Genomic DNA, 23,411 nt, shown 5'->3' on the forward strand with positions numbered 1-23,411 from the left:
TGGAAATAAAAATGACTCCTCTTCCTCTCAGCCCCCAACCCTAATTGACTCTTTCAACTTTATTTATACCTTTATAAGAACCGTAGTGGCACAGTGGTTATACTGCAATACTGCAGGCTATGTCTGCTGACTGCCAGCTGCCAGCTGCCAGCACTTTGGCAGTTTGATTCTGACCAGCTCAAGGGTGACTGCGCCTTCCATTCTTTTGTGGTCAGTAAAACGAGGACCCAGATTGTTGAGGGCAATATGCTGACTCTGTAAACTGCTTAGAGAGGGCTGTAAAGCACTGTGAAGCAATATATGTCTGTTGTGGTTAGCTCTGGCCCAGCTCCTGCCCCAAGGACTGTGGATGTGGGGGAGACATCCACATGCTGTAGGCCTGGTTTGCCCCCGGTGGAATCTGAAGATGAAGGCTCCTCTGACCAAGAAGACATGAGTGACAGGGAGGAGGAGAGTGTGGCAGACAGCTCAGAAGGAGATCAATTATCTAGCTCCTCCTTGGATTCAGAACAAGAGTTAATGATACAGCCACGCATGCGGAGACCGATGCATAGGCAACAACAACTGAGAGATTATTATCAAAGAAAATGAGGCCACCTGTGGTTGGGTGGGGCTGTGGTAATTAGTGAGGCTGCTATAAATAGCAGCCTGTGGGTTTGACCATTGTGGAGGATTATCTGATCATTGTGTTTCATGACTGCTTTACTGACTGACTTTTTGTGTGCTGATTTTTCCCTGCTTTGAAACTAAACCAGAGCAAAGTGTGTTTCACTTTGTGAAAGAAGGACTGTGAATTGCCTCACAGCTGCAAGCTAAGTATCACAGAACTGATAAGGGACTTGTATAAATTACCAGTTTCTTTGGAGATGAGTGCTCTTTGCTATACCAAAAGAGGGCTTAGTTTAAGTGAATTTTCATTATAAGGAACATTGTTTTGAATCTTCAAACGTGTGTGTGTCTGAAATTTGTACCTGTGAATTTTTGGGAGGATTCTACCAGAGAGCCCGACAGAACATAAGTCTAAGTGCTATTGCTATCTCATTTTTATTATTTTTTTATAAATAATTAAAGGTGAGAAAACATTTACTACGTACCAAGTGATTTGGGAGTCACCATCCAAGACACTGTTTTCCTCTCATTTGCATAAATGCAGTAAGATTCTTCCTCCTTTTCCACAGAAGTCACCTCAAAGTCAGAAGATGGAGCCAGAGATATTGCGACCTGGTCATAAAGAATAAGATGACAATGAGAAAGCTATGTGGCATCTCTTGAGTGGTACCCCTCCAGGGAAGTACAGTGGTACCTCGGTTCTCGACCACAATTCGTTCCAGAAGTGTGGTCGAGAACCGATTTGGTCGAGTACCGAATTTATTTATCCCATAGGAAATAATGGAAATGGATTTAATTGGTTCCCAGCCCCTGTTAACTTGCTGGGAACCAATTAAATCTATTTTCTTTATTTCCTATGGGATAAAAAATATGAGGAGCTCTATAAGCACTCCAAGCTGCAGGAAAGGTTTGGGGCGGCTGCAATCCTGGCAGCTTTGGGGGGCTCCTTTCCTCAGTGCTTCGTCTTGTTACCTGTTTAAGCTTGTTACAAATAGCTTAAACCCTATTTTCCTTACAAATCATTCATTCATTCATTCATTCATTCATTCATTCATTCATTCAATTTTTATGCCGCTCTTCTCCTTACACTCAAGGTGGCTTACAACATGTTAGCAATAGCACTTTTTAACAGAGCCAGCATATTGCCCCCCCCCAATCCGGGTCCTCATTTTACCCACCTCAGAAGGATGGAAGGCTGAGTCAGCCTTGAGCCGGTGATGAGATTTGAACCGCTGACTTACAGATCTAGCAGTCAGCTTCAGTGGCCTGCAGTACAGCACTCTACCTGCTGTGCCACCCCAACTGTGTTAAGGTGTGTTGAAGTTCGCTTACTCCAACCTTCTTATTAGTTTTATTCTAAACAAAATTTATAGCCTATGATTATCACTTCTCTCTACTTAAACTAAACTATTCATATCTGTGTTGTATCATTTAACTAGTGCTGCCAACCTTCCTTTTTTCATCATCAAGGTCTTTTTCTCTTTCAAGTCTAAATGTCATATATTCCTTCAAAAATAGCTTTAAATTTTAATTGTTTTTAATTTCCATCCATTCATAAAATCTTCCCCAGACTTTATAATATCACACTCTTCTTTATAGTCTGGAGGACAGAAGGAACAGGGGGGACATGATCGAAACATTTAAATATGTTAAAGGGTTAAATAAGGTTCAGGAGGGAAGTGTTTTTAGTAGGAAAGTGAACACAAGAACAAGGGGACAAAATCTGAAGTTAGTTGGGGGAAAGATCAAAAGCAACATGAGAAAATATTATTTCACTGAAAGAGTAGTAGATCCTTGGAACAAACTTCCAGGAGACGTGGTTGGTAAATCCACAGTAACTGAATTTAAACATGCCTGGGATAAACATATATCCATTGTAAGATGAAATATAGGAAACAGTATAAGGGCAGACTAGATGGACCATGAGGTCTTTTTCTGCCGCCAGTCTTCTATGTTTCTATGTTTCTATCCTTAAGTATCAAAGTAAGTCTATTCATTTCTGCACATTCTAAAATTTTCCTTAAAATTTCCCTTTCAATTGGTATCTTATTCAACTTATTCAGTTTCCAGTTTTGAGCATATGCAATTTTAGCTGCAGTCACAATCAAATATATTTCTTCTTTATTGAAGTTCTCTGTATCTATACTATTTTAAACAAATAGCTGTCTGATTTCATTTTTTTAAAAAAAACCTCCAGTGATGGAGCACCCATAATTTCAGACCTGTGGTTGTCCAATCTCTTCTTATAAACCTTCAGTGATTTTGCAACCCACAACTGTTAAGGACCCCTTACCCGGATGCTGTGAGGCTGGTAGGAGAAGGCAGTGGCTTTGAGTAGGAACGTTTCGTCTCGCACCAAGGAGTACGGCAAGGTGAGGTCAACAAAGAATGTCTGGAAGGCCTTAAAAGAAGTGGGCTGGGCCAGGCCGAATCCTGTGTCTGCTGAAAGACAGAAAGCTCCAGCTTTCCATTCCGTGATGGTGTCTGGGATGGTCACAGGAATAGACAGGTTTTTAGAATCCCTGAAAGACAGAAGAGATCAGCAAGTGAGAAGGATACCAAAATCCTTGCAGTGAGAAAATTTATGCAGAGTCAATACATAGCATCTCAATGACAGATAATCCATAATTAACAACAGCAACGGGACCCCAATTTCCATCACTAAACAATGTGGTTTTAAAACATAATGTCATGTCGCTGCATCATTCAGTGACATCAGTTCTGCTTTCCTTCATTAAGCGAATCCCATGCCTTTGGTAAGCATGATATAAACGGGTAATCATCTGTGTCCTACGAGCTTCCCTATCAAATACATGATAGTGTATATTCAGCAAAAACTTCAGAAGAGAAGGATTTAGGGGTAGTGATTTCTGACAGTCTCAAAATAGGTGAGCAGTATGGTTGGGCAGTAGGAAAAGCAAGTAGGATGCTTGGCTGCATAGCTAGAGATATAACAAGCAGGAAGAGGGAGACTGTGATCCCCTTATATAGAGTGCTGGTGAGACCACATTTGGAATACTGTGTTCAGTTCTGGAGACCTCACCTACAAAAAGATATTGACAAAATTGAACGGGTCCAAAGACGGGCTACCAGAATGGTGGAAGGTCTTAAGCATAAAATGTATCAGGAAAGACTTAATGAACTCAATCTGTATAGTCTGGAGGACAGAAGGAAAAGGGGGGACATGATCGAAACATTTAAATATGTTAAAGGGTTAAATAAGGTTCAGGAGGGAAGTGTTTTAATAGGAAAGTGAACACAAGAACAAGGGGACACAATCTGAAGTTACTTGGGGAAAGATCAAAAGCAACATGAGAAAATATTATTTCACTGAAAGAGTAGTAGATCCTTGGAACAAACTTCCAGCAGATGTGGTTGGTAAATCCACAGTAACTGAATTTAAACATGCCTGGGATAAACATCCATTGTAACATGAAATACAGGAAATAGTATAAGGGCAGACTAGATGGACCATGAGGTCTTTTTCTGCCGTCAGTCTTCTATGTTTCTATGTTTCATGCTATGCTACATGGTAACCTACATGATCACCGTCTTCCAATATCTAAGTGGCTACCACAAAGAAGAGGGAGACAGACAACCTATTCTCCAAACCATCTGAAAGCAGTACAAAGAAGCAATGCATGGACACTAATCAAGGAAAGAACCAACCTAGAAATAAGGAGAAATTCCTGACAGTGAGAACCGTGGAGTGTCTTGCCTTCAGCAATCGTGGGTGCTCCAGCATCAATGTTTTTTTAAGAAGTGATTGGACAACCATTTGCCTGAAATTGTATAGGTTCTACACCATACCCTGCTTGACCAGGGCTTGGACTAGAAGACCTCCAACTCTCTCTCTTCAACTCCATTATTCTGTAAAGCACTGGTTGTCAAGCAAGAGAGAGACCACAAGGCACATTCCTCGCTGGGAAACCCTACCTCTGCACTTCCATTGCCAGCGAAGCACCCATTTTTGCGCTGCTGGTACTCCCCTGAGGCTCCCCTCCCTGGGAAACCCCACCTCTGGACTTCCGTGTTTTTGCGATGCTACAGGGGAATCCCAGCAGGGGAATCTTAGCAGCACAAAAATGGGTGCTTCACTTGCAACGGAAGTCTGGAGGTGGGGTTTCCCAGTGAGGTGAGCCTCATCAAAATTGCAGCATCGCAAAAACACGGACGTCTGGAGTTGGGGTTTCCCATGGAGTGGAGCCTTAGGAGAATCACAGCAGTGCAAAAACGGGCACTTTGGCTGACAACATAAGTCTGGAGGTGGGGATTCCCAGCAGCTTAAAGCAAAAGGGGCTTGCACACATTTATCACTTTTCCATTGATTCCTATGGGAAACATTGTTTCATCTTATGAACTTTTCGCCTTATGAACCTCGTCCCGGAACCAATTAAGTTCGTAAGACAAGGTATCACTGTATTTGGCTGCTTATGGAACTGACCAGTTGCTTCTGTTTCCAGATGACCAGCTTCTTCTGCTTGTATCTGGAAATGTGGAGACCAGATTCATGCTCAATGCAGGTTTTGTAGGACGAGTTATTGTGTGGCCTCACATATGGCTCTGCATGCCAGCTGTGGCACAGTGCCATACATTTACCATCACAGGCTTATATGGTTAATTGGTTTATTGATTATGCACAATCAGATTCACATGAACTTTTAGTAACCACATGGAATTCTTTGCATGTTAATTTGTATATAAATGCCAACTAGCAGTGGAATATACTAAAATACCTTACTAAAAGTTAGTCTAGTCACTAAAGTATCATACATTTGCTGATTCCTCTGGTTCAAAGTATGGAAATGTAAATTAGCATATTACTTAATGTTCAATTTTATGAGAGCTCTGTTTTAAGAAAACTGTCTGAGGCAACTTATCTACAATTTTTTTGGATGATCTATCAGTTGTTTTTTTTTTACTGTACATGGTATTCTCAAGAGTCTTCTCTAAGTCCATAAGTAAATTGGTTCACTTAAATTATAATTGGTATTTCAAGCCCAAAAAGAGCAAGGGGGCACAATCTGAGGTTAGTTGGGGGAAAGATCAAAGCAACGTGAAAAAATATTATTTTACTGAAGAGTAGTAGATGCTTGGAACAAACTTCCAGCAGATGTAAATCCACAGTAACTGAATTTAAACATGCCTGGGATAAACATATATCCATCCTAAGATAAAATACAGGAAATAGTATAAGGGCAGACTAGATGGACCATGGGGGTCTTTTTCTGTCATCAATCTTCTATGTTTCTTCTATGTTTCTAATATATCTTTTTGTGACAGTTTCCATAATTTTCCAACCATAGTTGATATGGGGAAAAAGTTTCCTACTTTTTTGAGCCTGGAAGTGAAATCTGTAGCATCTCTCTGCCCACCCCACCCCTCCCCAAACAAACCCACTTGTACTTTGGAACAATATTTTCAGAAAAGCTTTAATCAATGAACGGCCTGTTCTTTCACAGCCTGACATCACCACTTACTCTATTGTCGCCAAACCCCACAACCATGTTTCAGGGAATTGCGTTCTGACAGTCTCAACAGGTGTTTCAGTGATACGGAAAGGAGGAGGAGGACTATGTTGGATGGAAGCAACTGAATAAGCCATCGGTGCCATGCCAGGTATTTGTAGTCCATAGCCATAACCTAGAGGGAAAGAATACGAGAGAATTTACATATATTCCACTTTATTTGTAAAGATCTTGATATATCTGACCTGCAGGAAATCATCTCATCTCTTTGGAAGACATATTGTGTTTTCCCGAAAATAAGACCAAGTCTTTTGTTAGTGGTAGTGGTAGTGGTAATTGTTCTGTCCCAGCGACGAGCCCCCCCCCAACAAATACCCCCCCCAATTCTATAAGATTTGTAAAACTAACATTTTAGAAGTAGAGAGGTTTAGATTTTTAAAATGCAGCAACAAAGCAATGAATGTCTGCTTTGTATTAGCTGCTAATTATAGTCCAAAATCAGCTATCAAACTAGACAGACTAACACAGTGGGCCCACACCAACAAAATGATGTTTAACATCGACAAGAGCAAAGTCCTTCACCTAGGCAGAAAAAACCCTGGACATGAATACAACCTGGGAGAAACCCCTCTTAGCAATAGCGACTGCGAAAGAGACCTCGGAGTCTTGGTGGACAATCAACTAAACATGAGCCAACAATGTGCAGCAACAGCTTAAAAAGCCAACACAATCCTAAGTTGCATCAACAGGGGAATTCACTCCAAGACCAGGGAAGTCTTAATACCCCTCTACTACGCCCTGGTCCGACCACACCTGGAGTACTGTATTCGGTTCTGGTCACCACACTTCAAAAGAGACATTGAAACTCTGGAGAGGGTGCAAAAAAGAGCAACCAAGATGATTAAGGGATTGGAAACCAAGACTTACGAAGAGAGACTGAGGGAACTGGGCATGGATAGCCTAGAGAAAAGGAGGGCCAGAGCGGACATGATAGCACTCTACAAGTATACGAGGGGATGTCACAGAGAGGAGGGGATCACTTTATTCTCCAGGGCACCAGAGGGCCGGACGAGGAACAATGGCTGGAAGCTGACCAAGGAGAGATTCAACATGGAGATAAGGAGGAACTTCCTGAATGTCATAGCGATCAACCAATGGAACAACCTACCAGCGGACGTTGTGAACTCCAACACTCTGGACATTTTTAAGAGAAGATTGAACTGCCACTTGACTGGTGTACTATAGAGTTCCTGCTTGGGCAGGGGGTTGAACTCGATGGCCTTATGGTCCCGTTCAACTCTAACAATAAATAAATATTTTTTCTTTGCTCACACAGCTCTCATTTAACTGACTCGCTCTGAGTTGGCAGAAAGCTCGAAGATAATGATCCCACACTTTAGAATGACTCTAAAGTGTGCAATAGGGTTGATATTCCTGGAGGCGTCTGTAATATGGTAAATGATTTAGCTTTACTAGATAAATGGTCAAAGCAATGGAAACTGCAGTTTAATGTTTAATGTTTCCAAATGTAAAATAATGCACTTGGGGAAAAGGAATCCTCAATCTGAGTATTGTATTGGCAGTTCTGTGTTAGCAAATACTTCAAAAGAAAAGGATGGGTGAACAGTGCAATCAGGCGGTAGGGAAAGCAAGTAGGATGCTTGGCTGCATAGCTAGAGGTATAACAAGCAGGAAGAGGGAGATTATGATCCCGCTATATAGAATGCTGGTGAGACCACATTTGGAATACTGTGTTCAGTTCTGGAGACCTCACCTACAAAAAGATATTGACAAAATTGAACGGGTCCAAAGACGGGCTACAAGAATGGTGGAAGGCCTTAAGCATAAAACGTATCAGGAAAGACTTAATGAACTCAATCTGTATAGTCTGGAAGACAGAAGGAAAAGGGGGGACATGATCGAAACATTTAAATATATTAAAGGGTTAAATAAGGTCCAGGAGGAAAGTGTTTTTAATAGGAAAGTATACACAAGAACAAGGGGACACAATCTGAAGTTAGTTGGGGGAAAGATCAAGAGCAACATGAGAAAATATTATTTTACTGAAAGAGTAGTAGATCCTTGGAACAAACTTCCAGCAGACGTGGTAGATAAATCCACAGTAACTGAATTTAAACATGCCTGGGATAAACATATATCCATCCTAAGATAAAATACAGAAAATAGTATAAGGGCAGACTCGATGGGCCATGAGGTCTTTTTCTGCCGTCAGACTTCTATGTTTCTATGTTTCTATGTTTCACTTTCTCAGTTTCTAATTTTATTTATTTAATTATTTACCAGAGTTGGAAGGGACCTTGTGCATCATCTAGTCCAACCCCCTGCTCGAGCAGGAACCCTACACCACCCCAGACAAATGGCAGTCCAATCTCTTCTTGAAAGTCTCAAGTGTTGGAGCACTCACAACCTCCACAGACAAGCCATTCCACTGGTTGATCACTCTCACCATTAGAAAGTTCCTCTTTGTTTCCAGGTTAAATCTCTCTTTGGTCAGGCTCCATCCGTTGTTCCTTGTCTGGTGCTTTGGTAAACAGCCTGACCCCCTCCTCTCTGTGGGAGCCCCTCAAGTATTAGAAGACTGCTATCATGTCTCGCCTGGTCCTTCTCTTCGTTAGACTATCATAGCCAGTTCCTGTAACCTCTCTACATATGTTTTAGTTTCTAGTCCCCTTATCATCCTGGTTGCTCTCTTTTGCACCTTCTCCAGCATTTTGATGTCTTTTTTGTGGTGTGGAACAAAAACTGAATGCAGTACTCTAGGTGTGGTCTAATTAGGGCTTTATAGAGTAGTTTTAGTACCTCCCTAGTTTTAGAGTGTATACCTCTGTTGATGCAACTTAGAATTGCATTGGCTTTTTGGCCATTGCTACATACTGTTGGCTCATATTTAGTTGGTTGTCCACCAAGATTCAAATATCTCTCTCGCAGTCATTGCTGTTTAGTGTGGTTTCACCCAGTTTGTATGTGTGTCTTTGGTTTTTCTTACCTAGGTGTAGGATTTTACTCTTTTTTGTGTTGATATGATCCAACACACAATTGTTTGTTGTCCTAAAGGTGATTTTTTAAAAAGATAACTAGACTTTCTGGTTTTTCTTTGAAGGCGTTTTTTCTCATTTCCATCCAAGAAGCTTCTTCAGCTTTGACTGGATGTTGGGAAATGAAAGGATTTATACTCCTTGCAGACAGCTGGACATTTGCATTTTTTTTAGTGGGTTGTTAAGGTCACCTGGAGGTTTGTCTGTGTCATCAGGGTCACCTCACTGGTGCAAATGGATGGTGACCCTTCTTGGAACTGCTGAAAGGACTGTGTTGTAGATTGGGATACGGAATCATCCACTTCCAATCTAAAACACAATCCTTTCAACAGTTCCAAAGAAGGCTCCACATCCATTATAGCAAAGCCACAAGAGTATTTTAGCTTTACTAGATAAATGGTCAAATCAATGGAAACTGCAGTTTAATGTTTCCAAATGTAAAATAATGCACTTGGGGGAAAGGAATCCTCAATCTGAGTATTGCATTGGCAGTTCTGTGTTAGCAAAAACTTCAGAAGGGAAGGATTTAGGGGTAGTGATTTCTGACAGTCTCAAAATGGGTGAGCAGTGTGGTCGGGCAGTAGGAAAAGCAAGTAGGATGCTTGGCTGCATAGCTAGAGGTATAACAAGCAGGAAGAGGGAGACTGTGATCCCCTTATATAGAGCGCTGGTGAGACCACATTTGGAATACTGTGTTCAGTTCTGGAGACCTCACCTACAAAAAGATATTGACAAAATTGAACGGGTCCAAAGACGGGCTACAAGAATGGTGGAAGGTCTTAAGCATAAATCGTATCAGGAAAGACTTAGTGAACTCAATCTGTATAGTCTGGAGGGCAGAAGGAAAAGGGGGGACATGATCGAAACATTTAAATATGTTAAAGGGTTAAATAAGGTTCCAGAGGGAAGTGTTTTTAATAGGAAAGTGAACACAAGAACAAGGGGACACAATCTGAAGTTAGTTGGAGGAAAGATCAAAGGCAACATGAGAAAATATTATTTTACTGAAAGAGTAGTAGATCCTTGGAACAAACTTCCAGCAGACATGGTTGGTAAATCCACAGTAAATGAATTTAAACCTGCCTGGGATAAACATATATCCATTGTAAGATAAAATACAGGAAATAGTATAAGGGCAGACTAGATGGACCATGAGGTCTTTTTCTGCCGTCAGTCTTCTATGTTTCTATGTTTCTATTTTATTTTATATTTCCAGACTGCATATCCTACCAATTCAGCCCTCTGTGGATCAAATGCTTACCGTAAGTTCTGTAAACATTGGGGTGATACATCTGACATATGTTTGGCTTGTGTATTTTAGTGCTAGTAAAAAATCTTAAACCCAAGACCTGTCAAAGGAATGAAGAAGTCACTGTGAAACATTTTTAAATAAAAAATTGAACAAACCCAAATGATTTATTTATTTATTTTTAAACAAAATTTAAATCCCAAGGTGAATGCTAGGGGTAAAATGCCCATCTTCTTACAGCTGAACTCAAGTCTTGTGACTTTTCCAGCAACTGCCTGGAAATCATTTATTTCTGTAAATCAACTCGTCTGCAATCCTGGGATTTCTTGGTGGCCTCCTAAATTCATTTTTACGTAACCAATCAAAGGTTACGTCAAATTCAATTCTTGGGGGGGGGTTTGGAGATGAGACATCCATCAAGTGATTTGGGAAACCATACGGAAGGAGTTTATCCTCGCCTGTATCAAGATTTTTCAGCCTAACTCAGTGATGGTGAACCTATGGCACCATATTTTATTTTATTTATTTATTTATTTTGTCCAATACACAATGAGGGTTTTAGTGGGTATACAGTGATCCCCCGGTTATTGCGTCCCCGACCATTGCAAACAGGGTAATTTGCGATTTTTGAACCCGGAAGTCAAAACACCATCTGCGCATGCGTGCCCTTTTTTTCTATGGGCACGCATGCGTAGATGGTGCCCGGCAGATCAGCTGCTGGGCGGCTTCCCTGGGTCTTCCCCCTCTTGCTGGCGGGAGGGCGAGCGGCGGGCATCAGCAAGGAGTTTCCCCACCGCCCACGCAAACTCCTCGCTGCCGCCCGCCCTTCGCCCGCCCACGCCGTTCATTCTCGCCGCTTCCCACCTGAGTCCTGAAGCGAATTCGCTTCAGGACTCAGGTGGAAAGCGGCGAGAGCGAGCGCTAGCGAACGGCTTGTCCGCCGCCCGCTCGCGCATCCCGCGCCCACGCCGTTCATTCTCGCCGCTTTCCACCTGAGTCCTGAAGCGAATTCACTTCAGGACTCAGCTGGGAAGCGCGAGCGAGCGGCGCCAGCGAACGGCTTGTCCGCCGCCTGCCTGCCCGCTAGCGAGGAGCCGAAGATTGGGGGCGGCGCGGCTGTTTTGAAACATCGCCGCCGGCATGGGGGGCTTCCTAGCAGCCCCCCAAACCCGGGTTGGGGGTCCGGGGGGTGCTGGCAAGCCCCCCATGCCGGAGGCGACGTTTTAAAACAGCCGCGCCGCCCCCAATCTTCGGCTCCTCGCTAGCGCTGCGGAAGTAAAAACACCATCTGCACATGCGCAGATGGTGTTTTTACTTCCGCAGCGCTACTTCACGAAAACCCGCTCGTTGCGGGGGGTCCTGGAACGGAACCCTCGCAACGAGCGGGGGATCACTGTATATGAATATACACATAGTAAAATACATGATGAAGGTTATAGAGGAGATATAGTAAAATATATCTAAGAAATAATAGAAAAGAAGATATAGGAATAGAATATATCAATGAAAGAATAGAAGAAGAGATATAGGAATAGAGGAAAGGTATAGGAGATATAGGAGAGCAATAGGACAGGGGACAGAAGGCACTCTAGTGCACTTGTACTCGCTCCTTACTGACCTCTTAGGAATCTGGATAGGTCAACCGTGGATAATCCAAGGGTAAAGAGTTCGGGGTTTGGGGATGACACTATGGAGTCCGGTAATGAGTTCCACGCTTCGACAACTCGGTTACTGAAGTCATATTTTTTACAGTCAAGTTTGGAGCGGTTAATATTAAGTTTAAATCTGTTGTGTGCTCTTGTGTTGTTGTGGTTGAAGCTGAAGTAGTCGCCAACAGGCAGGACGTTGCAGCATGTGATCTTGTGGGCAATACTTAGATCTTGTTTAAGGCGTCTTAGTTCTAAACTTTCTAGGCCCAGGATTGAAAGTCTAGTCTCATAGGGTATTCTATTTCGAGTGGAGGAGTGAAGGGCTCTTCTGCTGAAGTATCTTTGGACATTTTCAAGGGTGTTAATGTCTGAGATGCGATATGGGTTCCAAACAGATGAGCTGTATTCAAGGATGGGTCTGGCAAAAGTTTTGTAAGCTCTGGTAAGTAGTGTGAGATTGCCAGAGCAGAAGCTACGTAGGATTAGGTTTACAACTCTTGAAGCTTTCTTGGCTATATTGTTGCAGTGGGCTTTGGCACTTAAATCTTTTGTTATTAGTATACCAAGGTTTTGCCATATGTAAAGTGACCAGGCATCCTGCATTCAGCGGGACAGTCACGCTTTATGATCATTTGTCCCACGTCCCGCTCCGTTTAAAAAATGTCCCGCTTTTTTTCCTCCCAACCAGGCCCCTTGGGAAGAGGCTGGAGGGAGGAGATTCCGGGCTCTCCGCTGCTGCCTCGCCCTCCCCGCCCCTAACCCAGCTTGGCTGGAGGTCTCTGCGGGAAGGAAGAAAGAGCGAGAGGGCCCACCGAGGTAAAGGGGCGCTGCGGCGGGGGCAGCTGAGGTGCGCACTTGCTCAGGGGAGACGGTGGCATTGGCAAAGCTTCTGTTGCCTCAGCGCTTCTGGAGGCAACGGCTAGCCCAAGAGCGACATCTGTCCGGGCACCTCAGGATCCACTGAGTGGGAAGCACAGCATTGCTTTCCCTCACCTCGGAGCTGGCGGAGCCTGCCTGTGTGAGCTTAGGGGCATCCTGAGGCGGGATCCTCCCCTCGCCCCCCCATTTGCCCCCCACCCTCGTAGCCCCTGTTTTCCTGAAGGAGCGGGGGGGAGCTGGGAGTGCCTGGGAGGAAGGAGCCTCCCGCTGAAGGGCCTGGTCCAAAGGGGGGAAAAGTAAGGAGGGGGAGGCCGGACCAGGCTGCCTTTGCATCTCTCTCTTCCAGGAGCTGGAGGGGGCTGGGTTCATGGGGGGGGAGGCCCTTATGGAGGGAGGGGAGAAGAGGAAGGAAGAGGGAGGAAGAAAGATTAAGAGGGAGGGAGAGAGAGAGAGAAAGAAAGAGAAATAGAGAGGGAGAAAAAGAAAGAAAAAAGAGAGAGGGAGAAAAAGAAAGAGAGAGGGGGAGAGAAATAGAAAGAAAAGGAGGGAGGGAGAGAGAAAGAGAGAGAAAGAGAGGAAGGAAGAGAAAAAGAGAAAGACAGAAAGAAAGAGAGAAAGAAAGAGAGAGAGAGAGATAAATAGAAAGGGAGGGAGAGAGAGTGAAAGATAGAGGGAGGGAGGAAGAGAGAAAGAGAGACCCTAACCCCCACCCACCCACCCCCCAATCATTGGCGTCCCTCTTTACCAATGCTAAAATGTGGTCACTTTAGCCATATGTCAACTCCAGCATGCATGTGCAAGCTGGTCAGCTGATTTTTGGCTTTCTGTTGGACAGAGGGAGAAGCCGTTTTCACCCATTGGGCTGTTTTTCGCCCTCCCCAGGCTTCAGGAAAGCCTCCAGAGCTTGTATGGGTGGATAAAAACAGCCCAACCGGTCAACCGGAAGTTGAGAAACATGGGGGCAATACGGGGGAGTTGTGTGCGCATGCATGAAGTGAGGCCATTGCATTATGGGCATATCACATGTCATCGCATCATCGTGTATGTGCACATTCTCTTGGCACCTGAGTAAAAAGAGGTTTGCCATCACTGGCCTAAATTATAATCTTGAATCTCCAGATTTCTAGCTTCCTATTAAGCTAGTCCAAACATACTTCACTTGTTAAGCTCAGTTAAGCAGTTTGGTTCTTATCAATTGCTAGCCTGTCTCTATTCAAATCAGGAAACTGAGCTAAGGGTTTCTGTCGAAATCTCAAGAAATCTCAAGGCTAAAATGAGCTTGAAGGAGGGAGTGACCCAGCTCTGCCCAATAGAATAAACCAGAAATTTCACCTTCCAGAAGCAGCAGAGAAGCTCACCGTAAGAATTTGGGAAACATCGGCTTCCCCAGGGGAAAAAGGAACAGGGCTATACTGGATACCATCCACTTCAATATTTTCCATTTTGATGCATGGTTGATACCATCGATTCTCATAGTATGTGTTGTGTGGAGAGACTGGGAGCAATTTATAGATCTGAAAAGAGAGATGTTGCAATTCAGTAAAGCTGCCCACCTCATGCAGATCCCCAATCCAGTTCACTCAACAATAGAGAGGAACCTTTTCCTTTCTGTGCTTGCTAAAATTATTATTATTATTATTATTATTATTATTATTATTATTATTATTATTATTATTATTATTATTACTACTATTATTGTGTCAGTACAACACAGCAAAAGAGATCACTATGCTGGATTTCGTATTTCATCACCAGTCGGGCGCTTCCCAAGCACCTAGGACTGCGTGATGTAGCGGCGAATTATGTTTGCCGATCCCAGTAAAGCGGCCTTTTGCAATTGACAGGTGGAGATTTTGTCAATTCCGATGGTTTTCAAATGTCTGCTGAGATCCTTTGGCACTGCGCCCAGCGTGCCAAGTACCACTAGGAACCACTATCACTGGCTTATGCCAGAGTCGTTGCAGATCGATTTTTAGATCTTCATTTTTAACTAAGTTCTCTAGCTGCTTCTCCTCAATTCTGCTGTCTCCTGGGATTGCGATGTCGATGATCCATACTTTCTTTTTCTCCACGATCACAATGTCTGGTGTGTTATGCTTCGGAACTCGGTCAGTCTGAAGTCGGAAGTCCCACAGTACTATTATTATTATTATTATTATTATTATTATTATTATTATTATTATTATTATTATTATTATTATTTCAATACAAGACAGCAAATGAGATCACTATGCTGGATTTCGTATTTCGTCACCAGTCAGACGCTTCCCAAGCACCTAAGACTGCATGATGTAGCAGCGAATTATGTTTGCTGATCCCAGTAAAGCAGCCTTTTGCAATTGACAGATGGAGATTTTGTCAATTCCGATGGTTTTCAAATGTTCGCTGAGATCCTTTGGCACTGCGCCCAGCGTGCCAAGTACCAATTTGAACCAATTTCACTGGCTTATGCCAGAGTCGTTGCAGCTTGATTTTTAGATATTCTTATTCTTCTTATTATTATTAATATTATTATTATTATTACTATTATTGTTTTGTTGTTGTTGTTACTATTATTATTGTTGTTGTTGTTGTTGTTATTATTATTATTATTATTATTATTATTATTATTATTATTATTATTATTTAGACTTGTATGCCGCCCCTCTCCGGAGTCCCGGGGCGGCTCACAACATACAATACAAAACAATATATGTACAAATCTAATAATTAAAACTATGACTAAAATCCCATTATCTTAAAACACAATCCATATTCCACAATCATATCCATACATAACATTTAATGGTCAGAAGGTGGGGGCATGTACTAGCTGCCCCATGCATGGCGACATAGATTAGTCTTAAGGATCTTATGAAAGGCGAGGAGGGTGGGGGCAGTGTGAATCTCTGGAGGAAGCTGATTCCAGTGGGCCGGGGCTGCCACAGAGAAGGCTCTTCTCCTAGCCCCTGCCAGATGACATTGTCTGGTCGATGGGACCTGAAGAAGGCCAACTCTGTGGGACCTGATCGGCCGCTGGATGTATGCGGCAGAAGGCGGTCCCATAAGTAATCTTGTCCGATGCCATGTAGGCCTTTATAGGTCATTACCAACACTTTGAATTGTGTCTGGAAACCAATCAGCAACCAATGCAGATTGGTTGGGGATACCCAACTATTTCCACTAACATTTCACTACATTTGCAATTTAATAAGTGGTGTTATGACCACAACTGATCCCCCCAAAATTCCAGCTGCTAATCAAGACAGTTAAGTGAGTTTTGTCCCATTTTATGAACTTTCTTGCCACAGTCATTAATTAAATAACTTCAGTAACAGAGTTAAGGAAAATGGCTTCCCCATTTACTTTGCTCATCACCAAAAAGTGATTACATGACCCCGGGGTACAGCAATCATCATAAATATGATCCATTTCCAAATTTTCATCATGTGGCCATGGAGGTGCTGCAACAATTGTAACTTTGAAAAGCGATCATAAATTACTTTTTTCAATATGGTTGTCACTAAACGTGAGTCATAGTGGTGCAATACAGTAGTACCTCTAGATACGAGCTGCTCCACATGCGAGTATTTCAAGATACGAGCCACGAGGGGAGAGAAATTTCTGTTCCAGACCCGAGCTCAAATTCAGGATACGAGCCAAGCGTCCACTAGGTGGCACAAGAATCCTTGCTTTTGGTTATCTCAGAGGGGAAAAACAAAGTCTAAAGCCATTTGTTCCAGATACGAGTTACTCGACATACAAGCTCCCTTCTGGAACCAATTATACTCGTATCTAGGGGTACTACTGTAGTTAGAAAACAGCATTGTAGGCTCACTGCCCACAGCCAGGAATTCCAGTAATATTTATTTATTCATTCATTCATTCATTCATTCAATTTTTATACCACTCAACTCCCTTGGGACTCTAGGCAGCTAATTTCCTGAGAGAGAGAACAGTTAATCAGCAGAATGGAACTTGCCTCCATAAGTTGTGTGTACTTCAACCCTGGCGGTTTTTATGAAGAGACTGGGCAACCATTTGTCTGAACTGGGGTAGGATGACTGCTTGAACAGTCCCTTCCAACTCCAGTTATTCTATTAAATTCTATTAATTCAAATGCAGCCAAGACTCGGTCCATCAATCAATCAGAATAGAGGTGGAAAAGATCTTGGAGGTCTTCTAGTCCAACTCTCTATTCAAGAAGGAGACCCTATAGCAATCCAGACAAGTGACTGTCCAGTGTCTTCTTAAATACATTCAGTGATGAAGGACCCACAACATCTGAAGGCAAACCTGGTTAATTGTTAGGATGTTTCTCTGTAATTCCAGGTTGTTTCTCTCCATTTTTTCTCGTTTTGCCTTTTAGTGCTTTGGGAAATAAGTTGACCACTTCTTCTTTCTGCCAGCCCTTCAAATTTATTTATTTATTTATTTAATTTATTTATTTATTAGATTTGTATGCCGCCTCTCTCCAAAGACTCGGGGCGGCTCACAATAACAACAATACAATATACAGAGTACAAATCCAATATAAATTAAAAACGAAATTTAAAACTCATAGATATTAAAAACAATCATTATTGCACAATCACACCATTCTCATGTATTAGAGTCAGGAAAAAAGGTGGTGGGCGGGGAAGAGATAGTTATTCCCCCCATGCCTGGTGACATAGATAGGTCTTCAACATCTTGCCGAAGGCAGGAAGAGTAGGGGCAATTCGAATCTCTGGGGGGAGTTGGTTCCAGAGGGCCGGGGCCGCCACAGAGAAGGCTCTTCCCCTGGGTCCTGCCAGACGGCATTGTTTAGTCAACAGGACCCAGAGAAGGCCAACTCTGTGGGATCTGATTGGCCGCTGGGATTCGTGCGGCAGAAGGTGGTCCCGGAGGTATTCTGGTCAGATGCCATGTAGGGCTTTATAGGTCATTACCAACACTTTGAATTGTGACCGGAAACTGATCGGAAACCAGTGCAGGCCACGGAGTGTTGGCGAAACGTGGGCAGATCTTGGAAGCCCCACGATAGCTCTCGCGGCTGCATTCTGCAGGATCTGAAGTTTCTGAACACTTTTCAAAGGTAGCCCCATGTGGAGAGCATTGCAGGAGTCGAAGCTCGAGGTGATGAGGGCATGAGTGACCATGAGCAGTGACTCCCGATCCAAATAGGGCCGCAACTGGTGCACCAGGTGGACCTGGGCAAATGCCCTCCTCACCACAGCTAAAAGATGGTGCTCTAATGTTAGCTATGGATCGAGGAGGAGGCCCAAGTTGCGGAACCTCTCCGAGGAGGTCAATAACTTCCCTTAGGGTAATGGACAGACAGATGGAATTGTCCTTGGGAGGCAGGACCCACAGCCACTCCACTCAATACTGAAATGATGTTCATCCATCATGTTCAAAGAGGACCGTGACATTTAACAGATTGTGGGCTGTCTATGATGTGTCCGCAGTTCTGCCACATGATGCTATATCATGTCACCCTTAAGCCCTTCTCTTCTTCAGACTAGCCATACCTGCAACCGTTCTTCATACATTCATATGAACATATGACTTCATAGGTTCTGTTGGCTTGTCTCGGTTAGGTTATGAAACCTTCGACAACACCAAGAAGAGAATTTTAACAGAGCGTGGATGTGTGATAAAGCCAAGACACAGACTTAGTTAAATAAGTATTATTTACATATAAACAAAATATAAACAATCCAGAATAAGCACGAAGCAAATACAGGATAATAAGCACTGAGCTATTACAAAATAGAAGCACAAAGCAAAACACAATATAGATAATAAGCACAAAGCTTAGACAAGCACGAAGCTTAAACACAACTCCCCCATCTCAGGCAAAAGTAAAGGAAGTGACTGAGCAGAATAATGAGCTTTTATAGCTTCAATGAGGAAGTGACGAAACAGCCTTGAATATTAACTCTTCAAGTACAACTTAACTCTTTCAGTGCACATTAACTCTTTAAGTACAAGTTTGGTACAAGTGTACAATATGCAGTTTACAATGGCAATCCCTAACAACCATGTACCCTGTACTAACAGGTTCTCCATATGACTCACCTTCTCAGGGGAAAGCTCAGCTTCAGGTTTCAAAAGAAAGATACTTTGGTCAACCGCATGGAAAGCACAGAGGGAGCCAGAGGAAGCAGCAAGATTGAGTTGGGTTTTCTGGCCAGGCTGGCCTTGTTGATCAGAAAACCACAGTTTGGCCTGTGAACATAAACCAGATCTTTGAAAATGGCATTTCTTTTAATAAATGGAATAAGAAATGAGCCCAACAAAGTAAATGGCCAATAAAGCTGGAAGCCTTCTAGTTCATCCCCGTGTTCCAAGATCCCTTTTTATTCTGTAATGCTGTAAATCTATGCTGTCTTTTCTGTTGTTCAGTCCGGTTGAGATCAGAAGAGGTATAACAAGCAGGAAGAGGGAGATTATGATCCCACTATATAGAGTGCTGGTGAGACCACATTTGGAATACTGTGTTCAGTTCTGGAGACCTCACCTACAAAAAAATATTGACAAAATTGAATGGGTCCAAAGATGGGCTTTACCGGACTCCATAGTGTCATCCCCAAACCCCCAACACTTTATTTACCCTTAGATTATCTACGGTTGACCTATCCAGATTCCTAAGAGGTCAGTAAGGGACGAGTACAAGTGCACTAGAGTGCCTTCCGTCCCCTGTCCTATTGCTATCCTATATCTCCTATATACCCACTAAAACCCTAATTGTGTATTGGACAAAATAAATAAATAAAATAAATAAATAAAATACAAGAATGGTGGAAGGTCTTAAGCACAAAACCTATCAGGAAAGACTTAATGAACTCAATCTGTATAGTCTGGAGGACAGAAGAAAAAGGGGGGACATGATCGAAACATTTAAATATGTCAAAGGGTTAAATAAGGTCCAGGAGGGAAGTGTTTTTAATAGGAAAGTGAACACAAGAACAAGGGGAAACAATCTGAAGTTAGTTGGGGGAAAGATCAAAAGCAACATGAGAAAATATCATTTTACTGAAAGAGTAGTAGATCCTTGGAACAAACTTTCAGCAGACGTGGTTGGTAAAACCACAGTAACTGAATTTAAACATGCCTGGGATAAACATATATCCATTGTAAGATAAAATACAGAAAATAGTATAAGGGCAGACTACATGGACCATGAGGTCTTTTTCTGCCGTCAGACTTCTATGTTTCTGTGATACACATCTCACATTAACCACATGATCAGTATGCTATTTCACTGAAACTTGGTTAAAAGTGGACATTTTGTTTCTTCACTTACCTTGTTGGAGAAGCACTTTTCTACAGTGAAATCTTTTGATTGAGCAACAAGTTCTCCGCTGGGCAAAATGGTGTAGAGGAACAAGCGGGCTATGGGAGCAATGTCCACGTCCACCAAGAGATTGAAAAGGAAGTCCCCTTTGTGTTCTAAATCCCAGGTGGAGGAAAGAGAGAGAGAGTTTGAAAAGGGGGAAGTTAGGAGGAAATAATTCCAGTCGGGATACATCAGGCCACCACAACGGGCTGAGAAATGGGGGATAGAAGTGGATCATTGAAGAATCAGGAGCTGGGGGACTTCAGCTGCTCTCTTCTGCTTCAGAGGTGATGGGCTCAACTTATCCAAGCGGCGCCGCCCAGCTGTAACTTTCTGAAACAGCCGGGCGCTTCTCGGTGGCCTCCCGAACCTGAACCCGCACCCGAACTTCCGGGTTCAGCATTCAGGAGAACACCGAGAAGCCCCTCGGCTGTTTTAAAAGGTGACAGCCGGGCAGCGGCGCCCAGCGGAGCACCATTTTGCGATCTGTGGTAGGTTCGTAAGCCGAAAAAAGTTCGTAAGAAGAGGCAAAAAATTTCTGAACCCCGGGTTCGTATCACGAGGGGTTCGTATCACGAGGGGTTCGTATCATGAGGTACCGCTGTATGTGTAATATGTATGTATGTGTATGTATGTACATATGTGTGTATGTGTGTATGTATGTGTATATGTGTGTATGTATGTATATGTGTGTGTATGTATGTGTATATGTATGTATGTGTGTATATATGTCTATATATATGTATGTGTATGTATGTATATGTGTGTGTATGTGTGTATGTATGTATGTGTGTATGTGTGTATATATGTGTATATATATGCATGTGTGTATGTGTGTGTGTGTTTATGTATGTATACCATTTGTGGCCAGCTTTTAAGTGCTTAATACCCCTTAGCTAATTTATACGACAAATGTGGCAACCTTATTTATTCCTTTCCCTAAGAGTATCAAACTAAATATAGACCTCACAGCTTATGGATTGTAATTTTAATAGTATTGACAATGCATAATTGATAGACTGGATTTTATCATGGATTTTATCTGTTATTTATCATTTTATCCTACAACTTTTGATTGTGTATTCACTAAGTGTTCTCATTTGTTTTGGTCTATGACTGTAATAATAATAAATTTGAATTTGACAAATTCCTTGTGTGTCCAATCACACCTGGCCAATAAAGAATTATATCTATCTATCTATCTATCTATCTATCTATCTATCTATCTATCTATCTATCTATCTATCTATCTATCTATCTATCTATCGACCTATCTTTCTATCTATCTATCTATCTATCTATCTATCTATCTATCTATCTATCTATCTATCGATCTTATCTATCTATCTATCTATCTATCCATCCATCCATCCACCCACCCATCTATCATCTATCTATCTATCTATCTATCTATCTATCCATCCACCCACCCACCCATCTATCATCTATCTATCTATCTATCTATCTATCCATCCATCCATCCACCCACCCACCCATCTATCATCTATCTATCTATCTATCTATCTATCTATCTATCTATCTATCTATCTATCTATCTTCTATGTATTTTCAGGAAAACATGGTAGTAGTCCCTTTCCATGGTTTCTGCCCCCTGGTGAAGCACTACTAAGGATTGAACTTGCAGCCATTTTCATGCTAGGAAGTTGGGAACTCCACTCTCTTCCCTCCTTCTGCCTTTCATACATTTGCTTTCCTCAAAAGCAAAGTCACATCTAGCATGCTAGGTAGTAGCTATCAGAGGCTGAACCCCTGAGACTCTCTGTGGATCTCCAAGAGGACTTGTCCTAGAAGAAATGGTAGCAGGCAACTGGGCAGCCTGGTGGCTGCAAGAAGATGTCGCTTTGACATGCAACCAAAACTCAGGATGAAGGAAGAGCCTGCAGAGATTTGGGAGGAATGGCCTCTTTATTCTCCCCCACCATCCCCATCCTTTCCTCTGCTCACTTGGAATGTTGGCTGCATGTACCCACATCCCATTCTCTGCCAGTGTGAAATAGGATATAGCAACCAACAGTGTTCTCTCTAAATTTTTTGGGGGGTGAGCGGAAAAGTATAGTGTCTGAGCGGCAGTCCCTTCGGGACTGGGCGGCACAGAAATAATAATAAAATTTCCCTCTCGGCTTCTGGGCAGGTTTGGAAAACTCTGAGTTGATGATGATTTTTAAGTGAGCGATTGCTCACTGCTCAGCTTAGAGGGAACTATGGCAACCAATTGCAAATGGCAAAACTTTGCAGATGAGCAACAGGCATCAAGCATTCAACAAGGGAGAACTGGATTCTCTACAGATCAAAACACTTCAAGCCAGCAGTTGAAATGGGAGTGATGGACATTCCAAGGAAGCTTTTTGCCAAGCATGGAGGGGAATGCAAGCTGGCGGGTGGGGTGGGGTGGAGTATTTACCTTTTCCTTGCATTGGCTGTGTGTGTGTCCCAGATCGTACGATGTCTCCCTTAGCAATCACCTGGAAAACGAAAGAGCAATTCTTGCAATGCAAGTCAAAAACTGGCATGTTTTTGATGGAATGGTGGTAGCTATCCTCTTATTTTGATGATGATGATGATGACTATAATAATAATAATAATAATAATAATAAGTATTATTATTATTATTATTATTATTTTATTATTATTATTATTATTATTATTATTATTATTATTATTATTTATTATATTTGTATGCTGCCCTCTCCAGATAATAATAATAATAATAATAATAATAATAATAATAATAATAATAATAATAATAATAATAATCTGTGCTGTGGCACAGATGATCCACTGGAACTTGTGCCGGAACTACCATTTACCAGTGGCAAAGAACTGGTGGGATCATAAGCCCAAAAAAGTGGTCGAAAATGAGCAAGCAAAACTATTGTGGGACTTCCGACTTCCGACTGACCGAATTCTGAAGCATAACACACCAGACATCCTGATTGTGGAGAAAAAGAACGTATGGATCATCGACATCACAATCCCAGGGGACAGCAGAATTGAGGAGAAGCAGCTAGAGAAATTAGTGAAATACGAAGATCTAAAAATCGAGCTGCAATGACTCTGGCATAAGCCAGTGAAAGTGGTCCTAGTGGTACTTGGCACGCTGGGCGCAGTACCAAAGGATCTCAGCGGACATTTGAAAATCATTGGAATTGACAAAATCTCCATCTGTCAATTGCAAAA

At 42.4% G+C, this 23,411-nt stretch overlaps 1 protein-coding gene across 1 annotated transcript in view; it reads right to left on the reverse strand.

The window, feature by feature from the left end:
* The window catches only part of LOC139159655 (alpha-2-macroglobulin-like), a 105,111-nt gene that overhangs the window by 36,486 nt on the left and 45,214 nt on the right, over positions 1-23,411 (reverse strand). Inside the window, exons 13-20 of the mRNA XM_070736968.1 lie at positions 22,636-22,696; positions 20,181-20,326; positions 18,953-19,102; positions 14,269-14,424; positions 10,395-10,482; positions 6,090-6,252; positions 2,903-3,131; positions 1,095-1,221 (exon numbers count right to left, since the gene is read on the reverse strand). Coding sequence (XP_070593069.1) covers positions 1,095-1,221; positions 2,903-3,131; positions 6,090-6,252; positions 10,395-10,482; positions 14,269-14,424; positions 18,953-19,102; positions 20,181-20,326; positions 22,636-22,696 — 1,120 coding nt within the window. The remainder of the gene's footprint in view (positions 1-1,094; positions 1,222-2,902; positions 3,132-6,089; positions 6,253-10,394; positions 10,483-14,268; positions 14,425-18,952; positions 19,103-20,180; positions 20,327-22,635; positions 22,697-23,411) is intronic.

This window comes from Erythrolamprus reginae, chromosome 2 (genome assembly GCF_031021105.1).
Source record: "Erythrolamprus reginae isolate rEryReg1 chromosome 2, rEryReg1.hap1, whole genome shotgun sequence".
NCBI lineage: Eukaryota > Metazoa > Chordata > Lepidosauria > Squamata > Dipsadidae > Erythrolamprus > Erythrolamprus reginae.